The sequence below is a fragment of the Macaca nemestrina genome, chromosome 20, assembly GCF_043159975.1.
Source record: "Macaca nemestrina isolate mMacNem1 chromosome 20, mMacNem.hap1, whole genome shotgun sequence".
Lineage (NCBI taxonomy): Eukaryota > Metazoa > Chordata > Mammalia > Primates > Cercopithecidae > Macaca > Macaca nemestrina.
This window is the reverse complement of record NC_092144.1, coordinates 55,347,450-55,370,547: the sequence shown is the minus strand read 5'-3', so window position 1 is coordinate 55,370,547 and position 23,098 is coordinate 55,347,450. Positions and strand designations below refer to the sequence as shown.

General features: G+C 54.5%; 1 protein-coding gene and 1 pseudogene across 1 annotated transcript in view; both read right to left on the bottom strand.

The window, feature by feature from the left end:
- Positions 1-23,098, bottom strand: part of LOC105478533 (protein phosphatase 1 regulatory subunit 37) — a 53,932-nt gene that overhangs the window by 6,737 nt on the left and 24,097 nt on the right. The window contains exon 2 of the mRNA XM_011735928.3: positions 1,559-1,656. Coding sequence (XP_011734230.1) covers positions 1,559-1,656 — 98 coding nt within the window. The remainder of the gene's footprint in view (positions 1-1,558; positions 1,657-23,098) is intronic.
- On the bottom strand, positions 1,669-23,054 carry LOC139360332 (eukaryotic translation initiation factor 5A-1-like; annotated as a pseudogene).

Genomic DNA, 23,098 nt, shown 5'->3' with positions numbered 1-23,098 from the left:
AGGCCCCAAATGGCTGCTATGCCAGAGGTCAGGCAGGGTTCCGGGGTGGGGTTTCTGCAAAGGCACTGAACAGAGGCTCAGATGCCACCCACCAGCTGGAACCTGGGGTACAGGGCCTTAGATAGCGAGAGAACTCTGCACCCACACGACTGAGGACCAGCCAGCCCTGCAGCCAGGCAGGCGTCGGCAAAGCGCCTCTGCCCCAGTGGGACCAAGCGAGGGAGTAGGCCCAGCATCTCTGGGGGATGTCCCGACAGAGGGAGTCTGTGCAAAGGCTGTGAGGCAGGAAATGAGCCTGGGAAGCTGGCAGGGCTGGGCTCAGGAGGCCTCTTGGTGAAGGCAGAGCCTGGGGCCCAGCACCCAGTTAGAGCCCACCGCCCTGCAGACACCAGCTCCCGCCCTCTGGGCTTACACACATCACCTGTAGGGTGGATGCTGCACGGCTGGTCTGAACTAGGCCGTCGGGCTCCAAGGACCCACCCTCTCAGCTGCCACACAGAGCAGCCACCCTTCTTGAGACCTGGCAAGCCCCTCTTCTGGAATGTTCCAGAGAACCTACCCTAACCCCAGTGAACAGTGATGGACAAGGAGCGTGGTTGCTTCCAGCACAGCTGAGGGTCAACAGCCCGAGGACAGGCAACCCTGGAACCCTTGGGACCAGCGGTGCTTCACTGACTAGGCGTCAAGCTGGGGCCCACAGGAGAGGCGCCGAGGGAGGGGGCTGGGGGAGTGGCACGGTGGGAGAGCCACCTCTGTGGAAATGGAAAACCAGCAGGTAGCTCTCAATAGCCACCTTACCAACGCACAGAAAAGGTCAGGAAATGCCGAGTGGCCAACAACGGGGGTTCCCGAGGAGGGGGCCTTGGGGCAGGAGATAAGAGGTGGATTTGGTTTTTCAGATCTGTAGTATTTTAATTTTTTTTTTAACCTGAGGATATATGTTATTTCTGTAATTCTGACTTTTATGAATATGCTGGGCGTGGTGGCTCATGCCTGTAACCCCAGCATTTTAGGAGGCCGAGGTGGGCAGATCACCTGAGGTCAGGAGTTCGAGACCAGCCTGGCCAACATGGCGAAACCCCACCTGTACTAAAAATACAAAAAAAATTAGCTGGGCGTGGTGGCGTGCACCTGTAATCCCAGCTACTTGGGAGGCTGAGGCAGGAGAATCGCTTGAGCCCAGGAGGCAGAGGTTGCAGTGAGCCGAGATCGTGCCACTGCATCCAGCCTGGACAACAAAAGCAAGACTCTGTCTCAAAAAAAAAGAAAGAAAGAAATTTTGTAATTCAGACTTACAAGAATCGTATATATGTCTCTTCCCCAGGGAACAGCGTTTCTTTTGGGGCTGACGGATACCTGAATGTCTTACTTTATAGAATTCTGTGCTCTTCATATTTATGAAGAAACTGATTAGTTCTCTAGCTGAGCAGCAGGCTTTCAAAGATGTATTCATGATCGCCTGGGGCTGGGGAGTGGGAGGCCCTCTCCTGCTGGGGTGGCTCCACCCTAGGGCCCCCCGACACCCACACTGGATGCACCCACCCCGCCCCTCCTGTACCTGCAGCTGTCTGAGGAGCTTGGGGATCTGCCTGCAGCTCAGCTTCTGGCAGGCCTGCTTGTAGGCGCCGATGACCTCATCCACGGTCACGTTCTGGGCTGCAGGGACAGGGGACCCAGGCCTGTGACTGTCCACACCCCGAGTCCCTCATGGGGCTCCACCCACTCCTGCCCCAAGGCCTCTGCCCCTACTGCCCTCTTCAGCCCTCCCCCAACAACAGGCTGCCTGAGCTCTGTACTCCCTTTCAGGCCCCCGGCTGGCCACTGCCCGGGGTAAGGTGCCCTTGGGCACCCCCACCCCAAGTCAGCACCGCCCTCCACGCCTCACCTTGGCTCTAAGCACCTTCACAGAAATACACAAGGAAGAGCACACAATCTTTCTACACATCAGCCACCTCCCCTACTAGACTGGGAGCCCAGGAGGACAGGACCGGGGCCGTCTTGGTCACCACCACGTCTCCAACACTGTCTCGGTGTTTTGTTTGTTTTTGAGATGGGGTCTCACACTGTCGCTCAGGCTGGAGTAAAGCGGTGAAAACACGGCTCACTGCAGCCTTGACCTCCCAGGCTCAAGCATCCTCCTGACTAGCAGAGACCAAAGGCGTGCACTGTCACGCCCAGGTCATTTTTATTTCTGGTGGGGATGGGGTCTCACTATGTTGCCCAGGCTGGTCTCAAACTCCTGGGCTCCAGCAATCCTTCTGCCTCAGCCTCCCAGAGTGCTGGGATTACAGGTATGAGCCACTGTACTTGGTCCTTGGTTTTTGGGGTTTTTTTTGTGCTTTATTTGGGTGAAAGAACGAATCCTCACTTTAACCCTATAAGGAAACCAAGCTCAGAGAAACAGCCTTGCCCAAGATCACACAGCTGGTATACATGGGAGCCGGGCTTTGAACTCAGCTCTCAACTACAATGCCACGTGCCTCTCAGAATCCCCACTCCCAAAATACTCTCAATAGCTACACAGACCCGTACAGCTATTCAGGGCCCGGCTCCCTGACCCAGGACACAGAAGCAGGTGGAAGGGACAGGCCTGGTCCCGGGTGTTCCCAGGCTAACAGGCAGTGGCTCCCAGCATGAATGAAGGGACGTAGCCCAAACCCAACAGCTGCAGCCCCCGTCCCTGAGAGGCCCACAGCCGCCACCACGCGGAAGCGAGGACTGGGCTTTCCATCTGCACAGACTTGCCTTTTCTGGACATTTGATTAAAATGGAATTGAAGCTGTGTGGCCTTCTGCGGTTGGCTTCCCTTACTGAGCATAATGAGCCCCAGTTTCAGTCCCTTTATACTGCTGAAGAGTAATTATAGGATGTGCTGCGTTTTATTTGCCCATTCACCAGCTGACAAGAATTTGTACTGTTTCCAGTTTCTGGCTATTAGAGCTTGGATTTTACCCCAGGGTGACCAGGGGAGCAGGAAGGAAAGGCTAGGAGCAGAAGAGGGAGAGGTCAGGCCTGAACCATTAGAAAGCCCTTCTTTGGGCCAGCAGATCCTGGGAATGGAGACGACAGGACGGGAAGGGAAGGGGGCCAGGAAGAGGGCTTGCTGGCAGCTTCTTGGGGCCCCCTCCCGCCCTGCTGCCATTCCCCTGCTGCTGGAGGCAGTGGGAGTCCCCGAGAGCTTCCAGTCCAGTAATATCTCCGTGTGGACTCCTCCTCCTGCCACCCTGCGAGGCCAGGGGCTCTGTACCCCTGGTCTCATCAAGCACTGCCCCATTTTCTAGGGGAAGAAACTGAGGTCCAGGTAAAGTATGGTGTCACCCTGGGACCAGGTGGCTGTTCCCGGGCAGAGTCTAACATCAGACCCCGGGACTCCTCTCTGGCCACTATGCTGGGTGGCGATGGGTTGCTGAACTGCGGTGTTAGAGGAAAGAAGCCGACAGAGGTCAGTTCCGGCCTCCCCAGAGGTCAGGCCCGGTTCCTGCCTGGGCACTTCCTCCTCCTTGCGGGTGGAGGCCTGGGAGGAGCTGCAGGTGGTCAGCAGACGGCAGGTGTCCCTCCTGCAGACAGAGAAGGAGCTGTCTGACAAAGGCCCATGTGCTTGCTGACCCTGGAGCTCTAGTGGGGACCGGAGCTGGCCCTGCCTGGGAAGGCAGCCCCCAGGACTCCAGCAGCTACCCCAAGTCATGGACAAGCCCATGCATGCCCCGGTCTTAACCAGTCGGGGTCATGAACTTGAGGGGAGAAACTTATTATCTCTTTATTTTCATGAATGGAACTGAAATTTAGCATTTCCTTCTTATTAACAGAGGCCAAAAAAGAGACAGAGAAAAGAAACAGTGTTTAGCAGACCTTGAGGCTGCCATGAAAAGAAACAACAGATCCTTTCCCATTGCATCAAGTTACAGTAGATTCTGAATGCCCATCACTACTCTGAGACTGAAAGCCTTATGACAGCTGCTGCTACATCCTCTCACTTCACGTGTCAGCGAGGAAAAGCATTCAGCCTGGCATCCTTTGCAATCCTATTTAATGTTCCGCCTTAAAAATCATCATCCTGGGCCGGGCATGGTGGCTCACGTCTGTAATCCCAGCACTTTGGAAGGCTGAGGTGGACGGATCACTTAAGGTCAGGATTTCAAGACCAGCTGGGAAACACGGCGAAACCTGGCCTCTACTAAAAATACAAACATTAGCTGGGTGTGGTAGCACGCTCCTGTAGTCTCAGTTACTCGGGTGGCTGAGGCAGAAGAATCGCTTGAACCTGGGAGATGGAGGTTGCTGTGAGCCAAGATCACGCCATTGCACTCTAGCCTGGGTGACAAGAGCCAAACTCCGTCTCAAAAAAAAAAAAAAAGAAAAAGGAAATGCAAATTGGAGGAACCATCAGAAGCATAAGAAGAATTCACATGACATACACAGCACTGCTGCCCACGGACTCTGCCAGGCGCTTCATCCAGGAGCGAGCGCATCGACTCTGTGAAGCCAGGAGTCATGCCAGGCCCACCCTAAGCTGTCCTGTGTGGCGGCTGAAGCCAGGGTTAAAGTCCTAGCCCCTGGCTCGGGAGCTCTGGATACACTCTCTCAACTCTCCACATTTCAGCTTCCTCAAGCTTTAAATGGGGAAGGGAAGAGTAGCTGTTTTACAGCGGGGGTGGACTAACAGAACTAAATCATTTGTGGAAAAAGTCCGGACCAGCCTAGCACTGCAAATGCTTAGTAGCGGCTCATGTCACAGCATTGCCAGCGTCCAGGATCAGGCTGGGGGTGGGCACTGCTGGGGCGAGGAGGCTGGCCCAGAGCTGGCTGTGGCATCAGGCTAGATACCACCATAACCCCTGACACAATGGCAGCCGGTCTCATGCACATAAAGTGCTTGAGGTGGCACCTCTTCGTTTTTTTTTGAGACTGTTTTGCTGTCACCCAGGCTGGAGTGCGGTGGCACGATCTCAAGCCACTGCAACCTCTGCCTCCCTAGTTCAAGCGATTCTCCTGCCTTAGCCTCCCGAGTAGCTGGGATTACAGGCACGTGCCACCACACCCGGCTAATTTTTGTAATTTTAGTAGAGATGGGGTTTCCTCATGTTGGTCAGGCTGGTCTTGAACTCCTGACCTCGTAATCCACCCGCTTCAGTCTCCCAAAGTGCTGGGATTACAGGTGTGAGCCACTGCAGCTGGCCAAGATGGCGCCTGTTCTTTGTACCAAGAGCCTCTGGGTGAGCCTGAGGCCCAGTTTCTAGGCTGGCAACCTTCACTCCCCACACAGCAATCAGACCACACCTTCAGCTGGGCACCTACAGGGTCTGGAACCAGGCCCGGCCTTGCAGGAGTCACCACCAGAGCCAGAGCCTGAGGAGGTCACATCCGCCCAAGTGCTTACAGAAGTGCAGTAGAAATGCACTTCTACTAAAAATACAAAAATTAGCCGGACGTGGTGGCGAGCTCCTGTAGTTCCACCTACTCAGGAGGCTGAGGCACTGTCAAGTAGAACCGCTTGAGCCTGGGAGGTGAAGGATGCGGTGAGCCAAGATCGTGCCGCTGTACTCCAGCCTGGGCGACAGAGTGACTCTGTCTAAAAAAAAAAAAGGAATGAACACACCAAAACTAAGATTTTACAAATACCATTGCTTAGAAATAAGGCTAAATATATCCAAATAAAAAAGAAACCAATCTATTAATAAGAAAAAAGAAAGAGCAGCATGGGCAGATCAGAATGTCACACCGACACGGTACTCACACCCGCCAGGCCCATCCCCAGCACTTCCAATGCCAATAAACACAGCTTCAATTCCCTGATCAGCGCCATGACGGGAGTATTAGTGCTCTCCCACTTTAGAGAGGAGACAGGGCATGTGGCTCACGCCTGCAATCCCAGCACGATGTGAGGCCCAGAGAGGAGGATTGCTTGAGGCCAAGAGTTTGAGACTGGCCGGCCTTGCCAACAAAGCCAGTCTCTACCAAATAATTTCAGGAAAAAAAAAAAAAACGAGAGAGGAGAAAACTGCGGCATGGGCAGAGTGTGATGACTTGTCCAAGGCTGCATGGAGAGCGGCTGGCTGGCCCAGGACGAGCCCTACACACAACTTTCCATTTAAAATGGTGTGAGGAGGTGGCTGAAAAGAAAGCGGCAGCGTGACACTTCATGAGCAGGTGTGGGTCAAAATAACTGACTCTGGCGTACTGAGCACTAACCACATGAGACGTGCTATCCGGGGCATTTCACACCCAGTTCGTCAGTATCTGCACTCAATGTGGACTCAAGCGGGGAGGTGATAGGCCCACCAGGTCTGACCACAGGGCCAGCTTGGACCCACCAGACTACGCCATGTCACAGCCCACATGACCCCATGATGGGCATGGAAAAGGTCATGCGATGCCCACTGTCTCAATTAAGGCGGCAGGAAGCAGGTGATCTTTGTCAGTCACGGTCTCCAGGCAAAGTGACTGAAGTCTCATAAAGGGGTGCGTCCCCAGGATCCAGGGGAGCACAGCCACAGGACCCCCATTCCACGGGCAGGGCCAAACAGCCATGGCAGGACTGCAGTTCTTGCAAAGGCCCGGGCTGGAACTCAGAGCCAGGTTCCAAAGGGAAGGGCTGCGCAATGGTTAGGGCACAGCTGTGGCCCTCAGGGATGGGGCTGGGATCTTTGCTGTCTCTCTCACACACTCAGTGACCTTAGGCAGGCTTCACAGCATCTCATAGGTCCCACCTGAGATAGTGTCTTGCAATATGGTTAAGAACATGAGTTCTGGGCCGGGCGCGGTGGCTCACGCCTGTAATCCCAGCACTCTGGGAGGCCGAGGAGGGCAGATCATCTGAGGCCAGGAGGTCAAGACGAGCCTGGCCAACATGGTGAAACCCCGTCTCTACTAAAAATACAAAAATTAACTGGGTGTTGTGGCGCATGCCTATAACCCCAGCTACTCGGGAGGCTGAGGCGAGAGGATCACTTGAAACCAGGAGTTTGAGACCAGCCTGAGCAACAAAGTGAGACTCTGTCTCTACAAAACAAACAAAAAATACAAAAATTAGCCTGTGCCTGTGGTCGCAGTGACTTGGGAGGCTGAGGTGGGAGGATAGCTTGAGCCTGGGAGTTTGAGGCTGCAGTGAGTTGCGATTGTGTCATTGTACTCCAGCCTGGGCAATACAGGGAGACTCTGTCTCTTAAAAAAAAAAAAAAAGAAAAAAAAAGAAAAAACATGTAAGTGCTCTTTAGCTTTTACATTCCTGTTGTTTCTCCAGCATGCAGTAAATCCACCACGTGCACACGTGTATGTGGGGTGGGCATGTATATGAGTGTGGGTCTCAAGGTCAGGGCTCAGATGCATTTGCTCAAGTCCGAGGCTCTGAAGGCCTGTTAAGCAGGGACCAGAATTCAAGTGGATGTCAGAGAGGAGGAGAGGTATGTTCAGAACACATGTGTTTGGGTGTGTGTGTATTCTCTTTTTTTTTTTTCTGAGACAGAGTCTTGCTCTGTCGCCCAGGCTGGAGTGCAGTGGCGTGATCTCGGCTCACTGCAAGCTTCGCCTCCCGGGTTTACGCCATTCTCCTGCCTCAGCCTCCCAAGTAGCTGGGACTGCAGGCGCCCGCCGCCACACCCGGCTAATTTTTTTTTGTATTTTTAGTAGAGACGGGGTTTCACTGTGTTAGCCAAGATGTTCTTGATCTCCTGACCTCGTGATCTGCCCACCTCGGCCTCCCAAAGTGCTGGGATGACAGGTGTGAGCCACCGCGCCCGGTCATGTGTGTGTATTTTCTACAAAGCAAGCGTGTGTTGGGGATGGATCTGCAGAGGTAATGGCTTGGAATAAGAAGACCTGAGTTCCATCCCTGGCCTGCCAAGGCTATGATAAACGATCACAAAAACCTCTTTCTTTCCCTCCCTGAAAGGGATACCTGTGGGGTCGCAGGCAACAAGGGCCGTGAGCCCGTGAGCGCATCATGAAGTAGTGGCACCAGTGTCACAGTGCTGGCTTAGTCAGCAGGAGACACAAATGGGGAAAAAGATGATGGTGGTGGTGATGGTGGCAGCCGCTTCCCGGTATCAGAAACTTACTCTGTGTAATGCATAGTGCTAAGCACTCTCTTTCTTTCTTTTTTTTTTTTTTTTTTTTTTTTTGAGACGGAGTCTCACTCTGTTGCCCAGGCTGGAGTGCAGTGACAACGATGGGTTCACGCCATTCTCCTGCCTCAGCCTCCCAAGTAGCTGGGACTACAGGCGCCCGCCACCACGCCCGGCTAATCTTTTTGTACTTTTAGTAGAGACGGGGTTTCACCGTGTTAGCCAGGATGGTCTTGATCTCCTGACCACCGTGTTAGCCTGGATGGTCTCAGCCTCCCATAGTGCTGGGATTATAGGTGTGAGCCACCGTGCCTGGCCTCTTTTTCTTTTTAAACAGTCAAGGTCTTGCTATATTGCCCAGGCTGGTCTTGAACTCCCAGCATCCAGCAATCCTTCCACCTCAGCCTCCCAAAGTGCTGGAATTACAGGCCTGAGCTGCCTCACCTAGCTCCCAAGTACTTCCCACGCACAATTTCACTTGGCCAGAGCAGCACCCCTATGATGCTGGCATAACTAGACCTCCATCTTATCAGGGAAGCAATCTGGGAGAAGAAAAGACACCTGCCCAAGTCATGGAGCCTGGAAGTGGCAGGACTGGAACACACCCCAGGACTGTCTTGCTCTGAAACCAGAGCACAGCTTAACTCTCGGCTCCCTTGTCTGGCCTGAGGAGGAGGAAGGGCCGGAGTGGAGGCGGGGTGTGGGGAGCCCTGGGTGGGATGGTGAAAGGCATGAGCTCCAAGGAGAGACACTGGTGTGCAGCAGCTGGTGGGCAGGGCCTTGCTGCCGCAGGGATGGGGCTCTGCTGCTCGCCCAGCAGGTGGTAGCCAGCTCCCCAGGGAGAGGGTGAAGGTCAAACAGAGCTTATCTCCCTCTCCGCCGGCTGTGGCCCTCACAAAGGGACAGGGAGAAACCTGATGCCAGGCATCAGGTGACAGGCAGAGAGATGTCTGGCATTTGCACACAGGTACAATGGTACCCACGAGATGCAAGGACAGGTTGGGCATCAGGGGGCGGTGATGACTCACACCATCCGTGCCAGCCTGGAGCAGGGCGGGGGAAACAGACACAGTCATCCAAGTGGGAGTCAAAACACCAGGAAGCAACGCTGTGCGGGGCCGGGGACACGGTGGGAGGGCGTCAGCTCTCAGAGGAGGGATGGGGAGGGAGGACGTCCAGACAAGCCTGAAGGAGGAGTATTTAGGGCTGCTCCCTAACGACCATGCTGACCTCTGGCTGGAGACAACCTTCCCATGTCCCGGTGTCCACCACATGAAATTGGGATGTCTGTGAGCTGGGTTCACAGAGCACCAGAGTCAGGAGGTCCTAGCTAGGGCCCAGGGGCCCAGATTTTAACAGGCCCCCATATGACTGTGATGGCAACCAGCCTCAGAATAACCATGCTTTGCAATGCAGGTGTTACTTTGCTATTTTGGAATGAACAGAAAGGAGCCAAGGGTGAGCTGGCCTTGAAAGGAGCGTTCCCAGAGGCTCAACCGGGCTCAGGTCTGGGTCTTCATTCAGGAGTCCCTGTGCAAACCCCGCAGCAGGCAGCAACCACTGGGGCAGGCTTAAGTGTGGCAGTGGGAGCAGGCCCGGCACCAATGCACACTGGGAGGGGAGCACTGGGGATGACACGGGATGGCGACCCAGTAGACCCTGGTGAGGACTTCACTCATTCTGCGGGAGACCGGAGCCACTGGGGGCGGGGGTCAGAGCAGCGACAGGATGGATTCGGGCTCATGGGAGGCTTGTTTTCTGCAGGAGTAGGGTACCCTGCAGTACTCACGGGGAGGGGCCTGGTCGTGCACGTGGGCAACCAGGAATGACACACCAGATTTCCTGTAAGTGCTCTTCCATCTTGGATGGTGACAGCCTCACCTGTCCCTGGATTTTGGCGGCTGAGCCCCTGCTAGTGCTCCAGTTCCAAGAGGGGTTGTGGGACACACGCGAGTCAATGCCCGCAGCCCAGGCACTGACACCCTGCTGGTTAGGTCCTGTGCTGCCCGGACCCCACAGAAGCCCCCGAGCGACCCCAAGAGACATCCTTTTACTATCCCCTTTTCAGAGTCAAGGCTCACAGAGGCAGGAGTACAGACTAAAAGGCCCAGGTCTGCCTCAACTTTATTATTGTTTTTCTCCATATTAAACTTGTAGTTTTATTCAGGTTTGATCTTAACAAATGTGTTGGGGAGAGAGACTGCAGGGAAGGGTAAAGCCCATGGGGGCAGGACCCCTCCCCTCTCTTCCTCTTCCCTCCCCATCTTAGGTAGGGCAGGGGGCTGGCTCCAGTCTGTGGGGATGGTGCTTAGGGTAAAGGGCCATGGCGAATAGGGGACCAGACCAGGGATGAGTGGGGAGGGCACAAGGACCATGTGCCAGAATCCACCACTTTCTGATTCCAGGTTGAATTTAAAAAAATAAGTAAGGCTGGGTGCAGTGGCTCACACCTGTAATCTCAGTACTTTGGGAGGCCGAGGCGGGCGGATCACCTGAGGTTAGGAGTTCAAGACCAGCCTGGCCAACATGGTGAAACCCTGTCTCTACTAAAAATACAAAAATTAGCCTGGCATGTTGGCGCGTGCCTGTAATCCTAGCTACTCCGGAGGCTGAGGCAGGAGAATCGCTTGAACCCGGAGGTGGAGGTTGCAGTAAGCTGAGATGGTGTCACTGCACTCTAGCTTAGGCAACAGAGTGAGACTCTGTCTCAAAATAAATAAATAGACCACAAGCATCACCCACCTTCTCCCCTGACCAGGGCTGTAGTGCAAGCAGGGAAAAGGATGGCAGCTTCACCAAGGCCATGGCTTTGCTAGCACCTGGCCAAAGGAGCTAGACGAAGGGCAGGGGCTCCCCGACAGATTGAGGGGGTGGGAAAAACCAAACTAAAACATCAAACATATTGTGTAGGAGGAGTCCAGCCTAGGGAAGGCCAGGGGAGGGGCCTCTGCAGGCTCGGAGGATCACTGCTGCCACCGCCGCCAGTCACCCTGGGAGCCAGTTCTTTTGCCATGGCCTTGACTGCAACAGCTGCCTCCTATGTCATGGCAGACAGCACGGTGATCAGGGGCCCTTCTCCACAGTTGTACTTTTGCTCGATCTCCTTGCCAAGGTCTCCTCAGGCAGAAGAAGGTCCTCTTGCACCTCCCTGATGTCCTGGAGCAGTGAGGGGTACCCACCCTGGATGCCAATCAGCTGGAAGTCATTCCTTTTGATGTTGGGGACATCCACATTATAAGTTGATAGGCAATTATCTTTATATTTCTTCCTAGTAAAGATGTCAGTGACAACCAGCTGGACCTTGGCATGGCTGTGCTTGCCAGTCTTACAAGTAGACATCTCGACCATCTTACAAGTAAGGCCAGCCTTTGAGCACCACGAAGCCATTGTTACATAATGCTGAGCACCGCATTGGGAAGGAGGCCGAGGCCCCTGCCTCTCTTGTCTCGAAGTCCAAATCATCTGCCATTTTAAGAGGCTTCAATTCCAACTCTCGCAAACACACTGACTCAACCCTGTCTTCTTGCTGCCTCTGGGCCTTCTGCTGCCGCTGCCTCTACCACCTTGCCTTGACTTTAAACACAGCTGCAGGCATCACACTATCTTGCTTAAATGATCAGACTAGGCTCTGCAGCAACTATCAACTCTGCCTTGTAGCATGAAAAGAGTAACAGACAGTATATAAACAAATGAGCCTGGACATGTGCAAATAAAACTTTATTTACAAACTCTGTCCGCTGGCCTAGGCTGTGGCTGCTGTGGACTGTTAGCTAAGCTCCATCAGAGATCCTTCTGGAAGGACATACAATAAACTAGGTGGATGCTTTTAGGAAGGCAAAGCTGAAGGAGGACAGGGAGAGAAACTTACTTCTCTCTATATACCTTTTTAAAAATGTTTAATTTTATTGATACATAATTATTATACATATTTATGGGGTATATGTGATATTTTGATAAATGCATACAAGGATTGAGTCAGGGTAATTATCATATCACCTCAAACATTTATCTTTTTTTTTTTTTTTTTTGAGATGGAGTCTTGCTCTGTTGCCCAGACTGGAGGGTAGTGGCACGATCTTGGCTCACTGCAACCTCCGCCTCCCGGGTTCAAGGGATTCTCCTGCCTCAGCCTCCCTAGTAGCTGGGACTACAGGCGCCGCCACCACACCCGGCTAATTTTTTTGTAGTTTTAGTGGAGACGGGGTTTCATTGTGTTAGCCAGGATGGTCTCGATCTCCTGACCTCGTGATCCGCCCGTCTCGGCCTCCCAAAGTGCTGGGATTACAGGCTTGAGCCACCGCGCCCGGCCCCGGCCTATCATTTCTTTACGTTGAATCTCTGTCCACCTTTTCACATCTTTTGAATACTGAGGCACATACACGTCTAGTCATAAGCCGCATAAAGCCATTTCAGTCAATGATGGACTGCGTATGCAGGCGGTGGTCCCATAAGATTTCCCACTATATGTTTACCGTCCGTTGTCTATGTTCATATACACAAATACCTACACTGTGTTACAGTTGCCGAGGGTACTCAGCACAGCCACGTGCTATGCAGGTGTGGAGCCCAGGAGCACTAGGCTATTCCAGGTAGCCCAGGTGTGCAGTAGGCTATGCCACCTAAGTTTTTTTTTTGTTTTTTGAGACGTAGTTTCGCTCTTCTTGCCCAGGCTGGAGTATAATAGCATGATTTTGGCTCAATGCAACCCTCTGCCTCCCCGTTTCAAATGATTCTCCTTCTGCCTCAGCCTCCCGAGTAGCTGAGATTACAGATGCCCACCACCACACCTGGCTAACTTTGTATTTTTAGTAGAGATGGGGTTTCATCATGTTGGTCAGGCTGGTCTTGAACTCCCGACCTCAGGTGATTCCGCCCGCCTCGGCCTCCCAAAGTGCTGGGATTACAGGCGTGAGCCACCGGGCCTGGCCTATGCCACCTAGGTTTGTGTAAGTCCACTAGGATGTTCACACAACCATGCAATCACCTAATGACGCAGTTCTCGGAATGTGTCGTCATTAAGTGATATAGGACCGTATTACTACACAACTCACACGTTAAGGTGAGAGAAACCAACATCACCAGCCCCTGTGCAGCCTGGCCACAGGCTGTGCTCCTAGTGCCTGTGCTAACTCAGAAGGCTGCCATTCCTGAGGCTTCCAGCAGATAATCAGATACTCAATAGGACTTGGTCACCGCTACATGCACAGGGATGGGCAGGGTGGGGAGAGAAGCTAGGAAGAACCTGGCTTCAAGCCTGGGTGACTGGGAAGCTGGTGGGGTCCCAAGCCAGGAAATACCGCAACACGTGGAAATAGACAGAGATGTTATTTTCTTCTGACAGCACGCAGGCAAATGTTATTTACAAAATTTCGAGAGAGAAGAAACACTTATTGTGGTATTTTCCAGAATTCTCAAGCCACGGAGGTAGGGCAAGGGTGCAGTAAAGTCACACCTGGAAACCAGGTCTGAGCTCTTGTTCACAACAATAAATAACCACCAACATGGCAGAGCCCCATTCCGCCACAGCGCGGGGGACTTGAAGCCAGGTGCCTAGGTTCCGATCCCTGCTCCATCGCCAACAGCACAGAGCGGTGACCGCCCTGGGCCTCCCCGCTGCATCAACAGCACCTTCCCAAGGAGGGCTTGGTGAGCTCACCCAGTCTGGCACTCAGCACCACAGGGCGCACAGGAAGGGCCCCTGTCCCCGACCCCCCCAGAACCGTGTGTTACAGTTGCTGCCACCACTCTGTGCCTGCCACATGCACCTACCCCACAAGGGGGCACCATCACCATCGTTCCACCTCACAGGCTCTGCAGGGAAGGTCCCAGCTGGGAGTCTCATGGCAGGTGGGTGACCGGCCCATGTGGGACAGCATCTCCAGGAGCAGCCTGGGAACCTGGTGCTGGGCCTCTCTGCAGGACTCTCCATGCTTGTCTGAGCCCCCATGACTTGAGCACCATCCTCCCCTATCTGGGTGGTTGGGCTGCACACCCGCAGGCAGGAGGCTGGGGCGCGGGGGTTGTGGGCCACCTGCCCTGAAGCCTGCACACTTGCGGCAGCCCCACAGGGAAAGATTTCAGGTCAAGTGAGAAACTCATCCTACAGGGAGCTCTGCCTTGGCGTGGGGTCTGGGAAAGGACGAAGTGGTCTGAGGCCAGAATGGCCCACTTCTCTTCCTATCTTCCCAGCTTTGGTCACCCAATCTCTCTCACCCCAGGACTCTGGGCAGGCCTCTTCACATTACCTTGACTTCCCGCTGTCCTCCCCAAAGGTCCTACGAGTGGATACGAGTGGATAGGTGCCCTGTCCCCAACCTCTGTTACAGTGATTGGTCAGGGACAGGAAGGTTACAGAGCCAGCCACAGCCGGTCCTAAGGCCTGAGATGGAACTCTCAGGAGAGAGGAGCTCTCTTCCCGCTAGGGTGGTTAAGACTGCATCCCATTTCTAGAGCTACTGGCAGCCATTCCTGCACCCGTCAGGAGGGAACAGCCTCCCGAGAATGAAGCCAGCTCAGAGGAAAGCCAAGCTCAGATATTTTTTTTAGATGGAGTCTTGCTCTGTTGCCAGGCTGGAGTGCAGTGGTGCGATCTTGGCTCACTGCAACCTCTGCCTCCTGGGTTCAAGCAATTCTCCTGCCTTAGCCTCCTGAGTAGCTGGGACTATAGGCGCGTGCTACCACGCCCAGCTAATTTTTATATTTTTAGTAGAGATGGGGTTTCACCATGTTAGCCAGGATGGTCTCCATCTCTTGACCTTATCATCCACCCGCCTCGGCCTCCCAAAGTGCTGGGATTACAGGCGTGAGCCACTGTGCCTGGCCAAGCTCAGAGATTAAAGAGATATCGTCTGATAAAGAGATATTGTGTCTGATGCCACACTATTCAGGACCCTTCAGATCCATAAGTCAACAGATCTTTGCTTTTTGCTTCAACCATTCTGTGTCAGGCTTCGAATTTAGGAGAATTCCAGGCTTCCAATTTAGGAGAATTCCGTCTTGCCTCTCATCTGGTAAACATTTCCCAAAACCTATATTTTTGGGGGTCCCCATCTGTCGCCCAGGTGGGAGTTCAGCGGCGCAATCATAGCTCACTGCAGCCTTGCACTCCTGGGCTCAAGTGGTCCTCCCACTTCAACCTCCAAAGTAGCTGGGACTACAGGCACACCCTACCATGCTTGGCTAGTTTTCCTTTTTTTATGTAGAGACCGGGTCTCACTATGTTGTACAGGTTGGTCTTGAACTCCTGGGCTCAGGTGATCCTCCTGCCCCAGCCTCCCAAAATGTTGGGATTACAGGTGTGAGTCACCAAGCCCAGCACCCAAAACCTACTCAGGCCAAGCTCTGTGCTGGCACTGGGGAGACAGGGATGGCTCTGAACTGGTCCCTGCCCTCCAGGGATTCTTGTCTGGCGGGGAAGGAGCACACAGATGATGCCTGAGAGCGAGGAGGGGGCTGTGCACGCACTAGACTGAGCAAAGGCCAGGCAGACAGGTACAGTCAGGTCTCAGGGGCCACCTTTCAGCCTTGTCAAAAATCTGGACCTCTCTTGGGAGGATTTCTAGGATCACTGGGGGAAAAAAAAGAAAAGAAAAATAGAAAAATCTGGACCTCTCCACTCACGGGGCATTGTGCTCTGGCCACATCCCAAATTCTTCCCTTCCCCAGAGGGCCTAGTGCTTCCCAGCACCTCACATTCTCCCTCCCCTTTACATATTACATGGTACATGCTCTCATTGCTTACTACTTCAATTCTCAGCTTAGGGGTGCCTTCTCCAGGAAGCCCTCCCTGACCCCCACGGTAGGACAGGCCCCACTCTCTGGCCTCCCCACCTCAGCCCCATCCCCTCTGAGCTGTCACCATCTGGAGACCTGTGTGTCTCCCCCACTGGACTATGAGCCCTAGGAAGACAGTATGGGGTAGTCTGTGGTCCACACTGTTTCCCCAACATTGCCCCACATGGGGCCAGGCACAAAGAAGGTGAGTGAGCAGACAGGGGAAAAGCTCACATCTGGCCGCTGCAGCAGACCCTGAAGGTAGATGGGGATGTTCTGGCCAGGAAGGGCCCGGTCTGCTCCATGCTTAGGAAGATTACTGCAGGGACTTGGCCCAGTGAACAAGGAAGCCTGCAGGCAGGGGAGAGGGATGCCAGGGCCTCGAAGCTGCAAGAAGCTACTCATGTAGTGAAATACACTCTAAAATTCTAAAACATGCCCTAAAGCAACCCCTGCACAGAATGGTGCGAGCAGCTCTGCCTCTACCACGCTACAGACGCGATGGTCTTCTCAGGTCACACCTCTGGGAGCGGACAGAGGGAGGCTTGAACCAGAGCTGTCTCTGTCCTGCATCAGCTCCCTGAAGCTCTCAGGCCCCTGGCTTCAAACCGGACAGACAGGTTGTGGGGAACTAGAAATGCAGCCTTCTCAAGAACTTCAAGACAAGGAGGCTGCCAGAGACTGTCTTTCTCTGTTGGGTTTCCAGGATGTGGAGAGCAGGTCCTACCCTCAGTAGAGATGCCCTCATAGGTTTCTTCCTGGTGCCTATAGGAAGACCCAGCCGCCAGAGGCCCTTCACAGGTGCCAGTGCTGGGTGGGAGAGGTATGGACACCTGGCCCAGCCTGGGGTGCACCCACCCCTGGGACAGCCCCCCAAATGCCTCCAATAGGCAGTGGCCCAATCCCCCACAAGCCAGCTCTGTCCCAGAGCCTTCTGCACAATCAGCGAGACAAATCCAGGGGCAGTGGCAGAACAGCATCAAGGCTATGATGGAGGGAGGGAGGGAGGGAGGGGACACGGAAGCAGGGAGGATGGCCAGGCTGGGATCAGCTGCCTCCATCTGGAAAAGTCTCAGAGATGGCAAAGATGCAAAAGGCGTCCCTGGCAAAGAGAACTTTGTGAAGAAAGTGCAGGTGCAGGAGGCTGCCTGATGCATCTGGCAGTGAGTTGCACAGATCAGGACCTGGAGTGTGAGACGAGAGGGGTCAGCAAGGAGACTGGAGGGGTCGGGGTCCTGCTTATGGAGCACGGGAGGCAAAGCGTACACATGGAAGAGCTGCATGGCCAGACCTCACTTGGGGGCGCTGGGGAGGGGCTGCTGTAGTCATTGAGGTCCTGATCCTTGCCAGTGGCAGAACCATCTGAACACAGTGCCCCAGGGCCTTTGCACCTGTTACCCCCTGCCCCTGACCACCCCTCTTCCTCACATCCCAATGGCTCCTTCCCTCCTTGCCTGCAGGTCTACACTCTCAAGTCACCTCCTCAAAGGCCTTCCCTGGTCACCCTCCAAAAAGTCAGCCCCTTTATCACTGTGAATCCCTGCTTCCTTCTCTAGGTAGCACTTCTTATGACCTAGCAGGAAGCGTAGTAATCTGTGCATTTATGCTATAATGAGGGGAGAACTCTTACCCCTTTTGTTCACTGAAATATCCCCAGAAAGGTCTTCACTGGGCACACAGTAAGTGCTCAATAAATATATGTTGACTGAAGCAACACGAAGGTGGGGCTGGGGTGGGTCTCTGGAGTCAGCGCAGGTGTGAGTCCCCAACTCAGACAGGGCCAGCTGGGTGAACTCAGGGAAGGTCCCTTCTTGTCTATGGCAGGATGTTGGGTATCCCGCACTCAGGAAGTGAAGGGATGCATGTGACGAGGTCATCAACCGATGTGCTCAGCCCAGAGCCAGCCTGGGGCAAATGCCTTCTACACACCTTCACTGGGTGTCCAGTTGCTTCCTGCGCTCCCACAATGCCACAGCCTCAGTTGGGGAGCAGGGGAGGGACAGAACCACACAAGGCCTCCTGGGGCCTGAAATAGGGAGGAGGAGGCAGAAAAGCACCCACAGAGCTTTCTGTGGGAGCCCCACGCCCTCAAGGCCTCGCTACCTCTGCGGATACGCTGCTGCACAGTCTCTGTCCCTGCAAAACCACACGTCTACGCTGCCCACGTGGAGACCATCCTCACTCCCGCCTCCAAGCCCTTCCCCAGGCTGCTCCACCCAGAATCAGTCTGATCACTCATGTAAGTCCAATGCAGCGGGCTTCCCAAGGGCAGGCATTTCTCAGGGGAGTATCTTTACTGAAGGGGGCCCCAGGGCAGGCTGATGTGCTCAAACCCAGATCTCTAAGTCCAATCCTGGAGCAACCACAGAATGACGCCCGTGGAGGCCCCGGCACCCCATTGCAGGCATCCAGAGGCCCCTCAAGAGCAGGGCTCACACCAGCCTCTGGACTCCCTGTATAGACTGCACACAGCTGCCTACACACCTCTCGGGTCCTTGCGTGAGGACGCTGTATATTCACTGTGTGGCACTGGTCAGATTTCCTGGGTGGAGAAGGCTCTTCCTGTATTTGGTGAGCTCCCTACCTAGGGAATCCAGTGGCCTCACTCCCGCCCATCCAAGGGCCCAGGTGTCCTCCTGCCTGGTGACATCCTCCCCACACATTCCCTTGCTATGAATCCTGCAAGGGTCTGTTTCTGGGCTTACAGCTGAGAGCCGCGGCTGACACACGCACTGCCTCCCATGGCAGGGAGACAGACGCTGTAAGAAGGAAAGTCCCTCATCCCAGAGTGTGAGTGTGAATGCAGGTCTGTGCTTCTGACCCCCTCCTTCCAGCCACTGTCCCGCATTTCCCAACAGTGATCATCTCTACCCTCTTCCACCACCCCCATAACCCCTGGTGGCACTCAGCAGAGAGGGATGCGGGAAGAGAACAAACACCGCGTAGGGCCCTTCTACTGCGCTTTACCACTGCAGCCGTAACTTTGCGCCTACTCCCAAAACTAAGCGACTGACAAACTTGATCTCATTTCCACTTCCTAACAGCCCTGAGAAATAGAAATTATCTCCCCAACTTTCCAGAGGAGGCTCAGAGAGGAGAAAGGACCTGACCAAGGACATTGTTCCCTCTCCAAGGCAATTTGGCAAGACCAGTCAAAAGTACAAATGGGTGGGGCGCGGTGGGTCATGCCTGTAATCCCAACACTTTGAGAGGCCAAGGCTGAGGCAGGCAGATCACCTGAGGTCAGGAGTTGGAGACCAGCCTGGCGAACATGGTGAAACCTTGTCTCTACTAAGAATACAAAAATTAGCCAGGTAATCCCTGCCTATAATCCCAGCTACTTGGGAGGAGAATCGCTTGAACCTGGGAGGAGGATGTTGCAATGAGATAGGTCCAGCCTGGGCAACAGAGCAAGACTCCAGCTCAAAAAAAAAAAAAAAAAAAAGTACAGATGCCATGCATATACCTTTTGATTAGCAATTCCACACCTGGAGATTAATCCTACAGACATACTTGCAAAGATGGAAAATCATACATGTAAGGACAGTCACTGCAGCAGCTTGAGAATGCAGAACTGGAACCAACCACAACATCCACCATCAGGAGCCGGCCAGTTCCCCAAAGTTCATCCAGGCAGTGGAGCCCTGCCGCCACCGAGAATGAGTGTGCGCTCTCTCAGCCAACAGGGAATAGTTTTCAAGACACAAACAAAAAAGGAAGGCGCAGAACGGTACGCTCATGAACGCTACCCTTTACACAAGAAATGGGGGGGTAGGCCGGGCGCGGTGGCTCAAGCCTGTAATCCCAGCACTTTGGGAGGCCGAGACGGGCGGATCACGAGGTCAGGAGATCGAGACCATCCTGGCTAACACAATGAAACCCCGTCTCTACTAAAAATACAAAAAAAAAATTAGCCGGGCGAGGTGGCGGGCGCCTGTAGTCCCAGCTACTCGGGAGGCTGAGGCAGGAGAATGGCGTAAACCCGGGAGGCGGAGCTTGCAGTGAGCCGAGATAGCGCCACTGCACTCCAGCCTGGGCAACAGAGCGAGACTCCGTCTCAAAAATAAAAAAAATAAAAAAAAAGAAATGGGGGGGGAATAAAAAATCTGTGCACATCATTTAAAAGCTAATGAACACAGAGATGGAGCAGCCAGTGAAGCAGCCAGGAAGCAGGAACAAACAGGACCCCAGTCCCTTCTCTGGGCTTACTGGCAGTCCCTAAAGCCCCTCCTGGGGCAGCAGCCTCCCTCAAACAGAAAGGCTGTGCCGGGGGCTGGTGGGTGGAGCTGGCTCTTCTCTGAGCACCACACCCAGCTACCTCTCATGTGTGCAGAGCCACAGAGAGCCCAGGCCTAGCTGGCCACTTTTCCAGTGGTCTGATCCTGGGCCTGGGCAGATGACAGTGGAGGACAGAGAGTGCTGGCTTGGGGTGGAGTGTTCCCACTGTTTCAGAAGCAATGTATAGGTAAAATGATAGCTATGTTAGAGCTGCTGCAAAATAATGCGGGTGAGAGTGGCATGGGGATAGATGGGAACAGACTGACCACACAGTCATCAATTCTGAAGCCGGAAAGTGGGTCGTCCATCAGGCTCATTATACTCCTACTTTGTTGTGTCTGAAAATGTCCATCAAAAAACAGTTAAATGGGCCAGGCACAGTGGCTCATGCCTGTGATCCCAGCACTTTGGGAGGCCAAGGTGGGCGGATCACTTGAGGTCAGGAGTTGGAGACCAGCCTGGCCAGCAGGGCAAAACCCCATCTCTACAAAACACAAAAATTAGCCAGGTGTGGTGACACATGCCTGTAATCCCAGCCACTCAGGAGGCTGAGGCAGGAGAATCGCTTGAACCTGGGAAGCAGAGGCTGCAGTGAGCCGAGATCACGCCACTGCACTCCAGCCTGGGTGACAGAGAGCAAGACTCTGTCTCAAAAAAAAAAAAAGAAAAAAAAATTAGACAGGCATTCTGGCATGTGCCTGTAATCCCAGCTTCTCGGGAGGCTGGGGCGGGACAATCACTTGAACCCAGGAGGTGGAGGCTGCCGTGAGTGAGATCACACCACTGCACTCCAGCCTGGGTGACAGAATGAGACTCCATCTCAAAAACCCAAAAAACAAAACAAAAAGTTAAATGAGAAAAAAAAAAAAAAGGCAGCAGCTGCTCAGAGGTGGTGGCCCACAAGAAGCCCAGAGGCGGCAGCTGGGCCGGGAGGGAGGTCTGGCACCAAGGCCAGTCTCTCATGACAGCATCAGTTATAAAGCCCAGTCCGGCTGTGGGGCAGCCACCTGGGTGGCTCCCTGGGGCCCGGCCAGCAGGTGCTCAGTGAACGTGGGCTAAAGGAAGGAAGGAACTTGGGCCTCATGCCCACCCCTGAGGGACAGGACAGCCAGATGGAGGCTTGTCAAAGGAGAACTCTGAGGCACATGGTGAGGGGTGGCAGGAAGCTGGGGCTCCTGGCACAAGTCCGTAACTGTGGTGTCCCAACGTTCGCCAGGGAGCCCACCAACAGCTGTCATTTACTACGCAGTTACCTCAGGCAACCCCTTGACATGCCTGAGCTCACCGAAACCTTAGTGCATCCCTGGGAAGGGGACACGGCCGGGACCCCCAACCCAAGACAAAGAAGAGGAGAGTCAGAGAGGCCACAGCCCTGGGTGACCACACAGGCCACACACCGTGGGGATCCTCCTCTTGCACTGCCGAGCCACTAGGACCTTCCGAGTCAGCCTCCTAAATAAGACCCCGAAGTCACCTCTGTGGCCACGCACCTACCTTCCAGGAGCAACGTCCTCAGATGCCCTGTGACACAGGTCACAGGTCCCGGGCTCCTCGCCCACTCTGCACTGGGGAACCCTCTCCCCTGCTAAACTGGGAGTTCCTCCGGGCACTCGTGGGGACAGCGGCTGGGTGCCGGGAGGCCTGGACATAGAATGGGGCAGTGACACCGGCCAGCCTGAGGGGAGGGCTGCAGCTGCCTGTGTAGGCAGTCGGAAGCCCAGGCAGGGACTTCTGACTGCTGAGCCTGTTCGGAAAAACCTCTGCCTGCGACTCCTTGAGAAAAACGAAGGGACACTGGTGGTGAGTTCTTCTTCCCAGTGAACAACCGTCAGGCACCTCCACCCCCACCAGCCTCTCAGTAACCCAGAGGCCTGTGAAACGCGGATCACGCGGGGGCTGGAGCTGTAAGGCTGTGGAGGGCACCTTCCCCAGCAGCTTTGGGCTCATCAGCTGAGCCACTGAGTCAACAATGCCAAGGACGAGCACTGGCTTACGAAGCCAGGCTCCTGCCAGGTGCTGCTCTAGGACTAACTCCACGGCCTCACTCTTGCAGCCCGGTCTACCAGCTGCCCTAAGCCTTTGCTCAGGTGGCCCCACTGGCCTGTCCCTGCCTCGGGCGGGATGGCTGGGACAATCTCCAGGCTGGGTTTCCCACCACCAGTCAGTCCTTCAGAACTGCATGCCCATGGCAGGCACACAGGAGACCTGGTGGAGACCTGCAGGGAGACTCCCTGAGATCACCTCCCACCATGGAAGGAAAACCCACATCCTGTGCCTTCCCTGCCATTCAGACCCAAAGCAGGCGCACAATCAGCTTAGGAGACCGTGCCAAGGAGCAGGCCAATGGCTGCCACAGGTTTTCACTCGGCACCGCCTGTCCCTGCACTGAGAGTAAAACCTCAACTCCTCAGCCCTGGACAAGGCCCCCTGACGCCAGCCCTCCGCCTGGGCTCACCCTCGGCTCGTGCACACCTCCTCAGCCCCTCTGCAGGCCCTGTGACCTGTTCCTGCCTCCTGTCTGCAACTGTTCTTCCCTCCCTCTGAGCGCTTCCCTCCCTCCTGCAGCTTAACCCGCAGCTGACTTGCCATTCAGGTCTCAACTCAAAAGTCACCTCCTGGCCGGGCGTGATGGCTCACGCCTGTAATCCCAGCACTTTGAGAGGCTGAGGCGGGTGCATCACTTGAGGTCAGGAGTTCGAGAAACAGCCTGACCAACATGGGGAAACCCCATCTCTATTAAAAATACAAAAATTAGCCAGATGTGGTGCCACGTGCCTGTAATCCCAGGTACTCAGGAGGCTGAGACAGGAGAATTGCTTGAGCTGGGAGATGGAGGTTGCAGTGAGCCGAGATCGCGCCACTGCACTCCCGTCTGGGCAAAAAGAGCAAAACCCCGCCTCAAAAAAAAAAAAAAAAAAAAAAGTCACCTCTGAGTAGCCTCTCCTGACCCCTTTCTGTAGCAGCACCCCCACCCCCCTCCCCCACAC